The sequence below is a fragment of the Andrographis paniculata genome, unplaced genomic scaffold (genome assembly GCF_009805555.1).
Source record: "Andrographis paniculata isolate CXL003 unplaced genomic scaffold, ASM980555v1 Contig52END, whole genome shotgun sequence".
Classification (NCBI taxonomy): domain Eukaryota; kingdom Viridiplantae; phylum Streptophyta; class Magnoliopsida; order Lamiales; family Acanthaceae; genus Andrographis; species Andrographis paniculata.
The window spans coordinates 1430641-1436458 of record NW_026137587.1 but is presented as its reverse complement, the minus strand read 5'-3'; the positions used below and the strand labels follow the sequence as shown (position 1 = coordinate 1436458).

The 5818-nt window shown below is 37.3% G+C and overlaps 1 protein-coding gene across 1 annotated transcript; it reads right to left on the bottom strand.

Moving 5' to 3' along the window:
- Positions 1-1494: 1494 nt before the first annotated feature.
- Positions 1495-5372, bottom strand: LOC127254128 (agamous-like MADS-box protein AGL62). Its single transcript, XM_051279035.1, has 3 exons — positions 5171-5372; positions 4974-5092; positions 1495-1575 (listed from the first exon to the last, which is right to left on the bottom strand). Exons 1-3 carry the CDS (start codon positions 5370-5372, stop codon positions 1495-1497), a joined length of 402 nt encoding a protein of 133 aa, XP_051134992.1.
- Positions 5373-5818: the final 446 nt, after the last annotated feature.

Sequence of the window (5818 nt, the reverse complement as noted above, 5' to 3'; positions counted from 1 at the left end):
TCTCCATGTACATCGTTTCTCCTTCAACACGCTCGAATGAGGAGAACTGATTCTTATCCATGCAAATATGGCGAGTTGCTCCCGTGTCAAGCCACCATTGTTTCTTGTTTGATCCCACCAGATTTGCCTCAGAGACAACACACGTCAGGTCGAGTGGCTCTTCATCTTTAGTAACGACGTGTGCCTGATTCGTCTCTTTCTTACTTTTCGGCGCCTTGCAGTCTATCGAACAGTGTCCGACCTTTCCGCAATTAAAACAGGTACCTTTGAAGGTACTCTTAGCCTTTTCAATGCCGCCAGATGGCTTCAGCTTCTCTTTTCCCTTGTCCGTTAGCTTCCAGTTCTTTCCTGGATGCTCATTATTCCTTGGAGCTGTCTTGAAACGAGAGCCTTGGCCTTTGTGCTCGACTACATTGGCCTTGCTGCCAAGTATCAGATGTCCCCTGCTTGCCAGGTTCGACCTGTGCTCCTCTTCAGTTTGGACACGATTAATCAGTCTCGCCATATCCATTTCCTTCCGTTTGTGTTTCAAATAAATTTTGAAATCACCCCAACTAGGTGGTAATTTTTCAATTATCGTCACCACTTGGAAAGCTTCACTCAGCTCCATCCCTTCGGCCTGGATCTCATGCAAAATCAGCTGAAAGGCATCAAGCTGTTTCGTAACGCTTTTTCCATCGACCATTTTGAAATCCAAAAACCGACCAACGATAAATTTCTTTGCACCAACATCCTCGGTTATGTACTTTTTCTCCAGCATCCCCCACAACTGCTTAGCCATTAACGCATGCCGGTAGACACCGTACAGGGAGTCGCTTAGACCGTTCAGTACATAATTTTTGCACATAAAGTCTGAACGGTTCCAGATCTTCAGAATTTGTGCTTTCTGTTCTTCCGAGGATCCTTCAGGCATAACAAGTGCATCCTCCGTCAGCCAATCTGCCAGGTTTAGCATGGTCAGATAAAACAACATCTTCTGTTGCCATGTTTTAAAATTCTGCCCGTTGAATTTCTCTGGCTTATCGGCTGCCGCAGCAATAGGCTGCCTGAAAGTTGCAGCAACAGGCTGCATTGTATGGCCCGTAATAGCAACAGGCTGTATACCCTCCAAATCGTCTAATTGTTGTCCGGCAGACACTGCGAGACTCTGCGCAAGTCCTACAGCCATTCGCTGCGGACGAGGCATAACAGCAGCAGGCTGTTTCAGTCGGACATCAACAGGATGCCGTTTCTGCAGTCCAGCAACAGGCTGGTTGGAGGTCGCAGCAGCAGGCTGCGCCCCCTCCATCGCGGCCTTGAAGGCCTGTTCATACGCTTCCTTTGCAGCCTTTCCGCAGCAGCCCTCCTGGCCGCCTCGCGCGCTTCACGCGTGGCAGCAGCGATTTCATCGACTTCACTGGTTGTGCGGGGTGGTTGAGATAACGGAACAATGGGAGCAGGAGCGTGAGACTCGCTGGAATTCATCTCCTCATTCTCGTCTCCGTCAGGATCATTCTAAACGTCATCATTCAGATCGTTCAGATTTCTGTCAGGATCGTTTATCGCGTCGATCATTGCTTCATCTTCAGGTACGATCTGGTCAACCATCTCAGATTTTCACACGAAGGGAACAAATTTGCTTCAAGATTGTTACCAAAGTTGTAATATGGAAAATCGAGACGCTTTAATTCGAAATCAGATAACAGATCTAATTAAGAAGATTCGAGTTTCGCGTTGCACGCGATCTCCTTCATAATTGGCCCATTCATAATTGGGCTCAATCCAACCAATTAATTTATTTATTCATAAATGCATCACATTGCATTTATGGAGGGTGGAGTTTCTTTGTTTTTCCAATGTGGGATAAACTCATCACATTCTCCTCCTTCTTCTTTCTCTTTCACATTCACACACCAACAAATGAAATTTGGAAAGATGTCCAAATTTGAGGATATTGGAATCTATTATTTTCAATGATCAAATCGATAGAATTGATTTTTAAGTTTTGAAAAATGAATCGACGTGGGTTCAGAATTTTTATTTAAGAGAATAAAAATTTGCATCTTGTAAAGAATACAGACAATTATTTTATTCGGTTGGGGTGACAGCCGGCAATGTATTTCGGCTTGTCTGCAGTGCAATTGATCATCGATCATCTAACGATTAAAAAGAAAAAAAATAAAAAATAAACTGCAGCAAATGGCAGAGCAGATTGGAAGCAGTATAACGGCATTGGGAAATGACGTTGTATTCAATTATTTTTTCGTAGAATTTTATGGGAGTTTGTGAAAAACAACACCATGAAAGGAATATGATTAAAAGATTTATTTCTTCCAAGTTTTTGTATGAAGGATGTGGGGGAGGTGGATATAATTCTCAAATTAAAATTTAGCTGAGAATATTGGAAAAAGGATATAATAATCCTTTGAGTATGGAATTAATATTCCAATGGTTCAATATTATACATATATATGTATGAATATTATAAATTAAACCTATATTTCTTTTACCAAATTGTCATGTAATTAATTTGACTAAATTAATTGATGTGTTTTGCAAAACACATGAAATGAATTTTAGTGTCGTTAAAATTAATTTTGTATAAATTCATTTGTGAAGGGTTGGTTCACAATTCTTTTACGAGAATTGAAAATTAGTGATAATTTGATAATCACTTGGACACACTTTAAGAATCGTCAAAAATATTTTGACTGCAATTAAATGTGGAGTGGGTAAAATACTTTGACCACCACAAAGTTGGGAGTAATATTTTGATAGCTCATTAGGATGGCAAATCGCGGTGAGGCGTAAGGCTGTTGTTTATTATTTGTAAAATGTTAGCGTTGTTTGAATTATCATGAAGCCGAAGCTTTGTATGTCGAATTGTATAGAGTGGAATCACTCAGATGCATTGGCCAAGAAACTGACATACAATATGTTATCGGGATGGTTAAAGTCCATTAAATTGTCTTAGTGTGAGACACCCAATTCCCTTCTAGTGATGTTGGGAGCTGAATTCAATGTGAAAAGCTCACGTTTAGAGGATTGGAACACACATGATTTATTCATCTCAAAGAGTGTGTTCGGACTTGCAAGAAATTTAGGTTGAGGTTTAGCCTCTTAATAATCCTTTGAAAAATCGTAGTGCAGGGGCGAGATTAAAGGAATTACCTATACGAACATGAAGTTTTGCCGCCTCAAGAAATGCTACGGACTTAGCTTTCGATATGTTCATGAATGGATTGGGACACATGGCTTGTAAAGTGTCAAGTGTAAATTGTTGGGAAAATGATTTTGTGTAGATTATCTTCATGTATTCATTATGAGTTGACAAGTTCAATCCTTGGGACACCTAGATTCTCGAATGTTTAGAATGTGTAATGTACTAAGATGAAAATTCAATCGTTATGATATTTTCATTTATGCATTAGCTTGTTGTGTATGTTGAAAAGTTTGAGAATAAATCATGGATAACGACAAAATGGGGGAGGATTGTTGGTTATTTTTTTGTTATTGGATTTATTCGAATATAAGGAATGTTGTATCGAGCTATCTTCGGGAAGGGTCGCGTGGGGTGTACACTCGAGAAAGCTATACGATATTGAACGAAGTGTGAAATAATATGATGAAGGTGAAAATTATGGTACATATTATTTGAAAATTATTATTTTCAAATGAGGAATTAATTATAGGAATTAAATTATTTAATTCCTGCATCAAACCTTGTAAATTCAAATGTATTTAAATTTGAATGAATAAATTGAATCTTTTCAATTTGAAATTAAAGTTGCATATTTTCACGAAAAGATTGTGTCTTTTGATTTAAAATTCAAATTCAAATCTTTTCAGAAAAGACACTTCCAAATATATTATTTATGTCTTATCTTCAAATAATTGTCAGACAGAAGAAAAAAAAAGATTATGCAGAATTAATCTACCTGCGCAAATAATCTCTCAACTGTTTAATTGCTCGATTTTTTGTCTAAAATTCAAGTGTTGCTTTGTTTTATCCTCGTACGAATTTTGCGTAACCCGGGGCGTTAATAGGGTCGAAATATCGTATAAGGAAAACGAATCTACGCGACTCAAAGTATATCAAGATCGTGTATACCCTGCGAAATTCGATTTCTTTGTAATTTGATTCAATCCAAATTATTTATCCAACACACCCTATGCTCATCTCGTCTTGCAATTAGATGTATTTTTGTTTTGATTTATGTAGAATTTTGTAATTTTGCGATGAATATGACGATTAATATCACCTGATGTTTTGACGGGAGGTGTTGCACATTCTATTTTTCAATTGAATAGTGTTAGAGGAAAAATGAAAATGTCTGGCAGGTTTATTAGGAAAATATAAATGAAAATGGAACTGGTGAAAACCTTATTTTTTATAATTGGGAAATCAACTTAAAACTATGCCTCAACGATTTGGAACTAGTTATGTGGAGTTCAGATTTACTGATTATGAGAACCTTTATAAATTTTCTTGAACACGTGTTATAGAACATCAGTCTAAATAATATTTATTACTACATTATAGTCATATCTAAGTATGTAATAATATTTTTAAATTAAAAATAGATGTTAGTTATAAAGCTGTTTTTACAGAAAAATAAATTTCTAGAATGCAACCATACGTTGAAAACACACAAACAAGAACCAACAATTTATTAACGTCAACAATTTTAACATGGATACCAAATTCATTATTCTTAAATTCAAAATAAAATAAAAGCTCACTCAAGATTAATTGTCATAACCAAGCGTGACAACATTAATCCCAAAACCCACAACGACTCATTCACTAACAACCTTGATTGTTCTGTTTAGTAAAATTGTCGTTGCAGCTTCCCCTGCCACTCTGCCCTGTCCATTGATTATATGGCGCCATGGTGCTTGACTCCATTCCAAATGGATAATCAACGTCCATATTTGTTGTTGGTGGAGCAATGGGTGCTTTCCCAACCATATTGCTCATGTTCTTTCCAAACTTGGTCACAGCTTCCTTCAACAATTGGAGTTCGTTCCATACTTCTGCCTCCTAGGGGTACCATACTCTTCCTTCTAAACCTCTCCAGCTCTTCTCTCAGCTCTTTCTCGGCTGCTATCCCTGCCTCAACTCGAGCCAAATCATCAACTTCATTTTCCTGTATCTACACCAAGTCTCGACCCTCTCTCTCTTGATTACCTACACCAATATTCTCTGGCGTGAGAAACTTGTCAGATACAAAGTTTATACCTGGATGTCCAAACGAATGGGCTTTGTCTCCGGGCGAGAACACTACTACGCTAGCCTCTGCGCCTGTTAGGGTGCAAGGTTCGGTTGCTTTTTTTAAAATCCCTTCTCGGCGCTTGGAGAAAGTCACTTGAAGGTTTCTCTCATTTTCCATCTTTTGCAAAGGCATCTTGCGACGGCCAGGCTTTTATTGTGAAGATTCAGATTGATCCCCAGAACTAATCATGTTGTCAAGGGTGGAGAACACGAAATGCTTGTAAGAACTTAGATAGGAAAAGAACAAATAAGAGAAAGATGCATTGTCAATATTGGTGTATTTTTTCATGCATGGATGTCCTAATATTCATACTAGTTCAAACATGATTAATTTTTTTTTGTAGGAAATTTGGATTGATGGCCAAAATCCATATTTTGTCTTACAATTTTTATCATATTAATAGAAATCTTATGATTATTAGCTATGGTTAATTAGTTTTGGATATTGGAGTTTACCTAATTCTTGACACAAAATCCTGAAGTTAGTACTAATTGATATACAATGATAATGTTATTTTTTATTCCGTACCATTTCATTTATTAGAATTTCTTTAAAAATTATAG

Excerpts from the sequence above, each read along its gene's own strand:
- LOC127254128 (XM_051279035.1), bottom strand. The coding sequence starts at position 5,372 with ATGGAAAATGAGAGAAACCTTCAAGTGACTTTCTCCAAGCGCCGAGAA. Across the intron at positions 5,093-5,170 it reads GCCAGAGAATATTGGTGTAG|GGATAGCAGCCGAGAAAGAG; the intron begins GTAATCAAGAGA and ends GAGTTGAGGCAG. Across the intron at positions 1,576-4,973 it reads TTGAAGGAAGCTGTGACCAA|ATCGTACCTGAAGATGAAGC; the intron begins GTTTGGAAAGAA and ends ATGGTTGACCAG.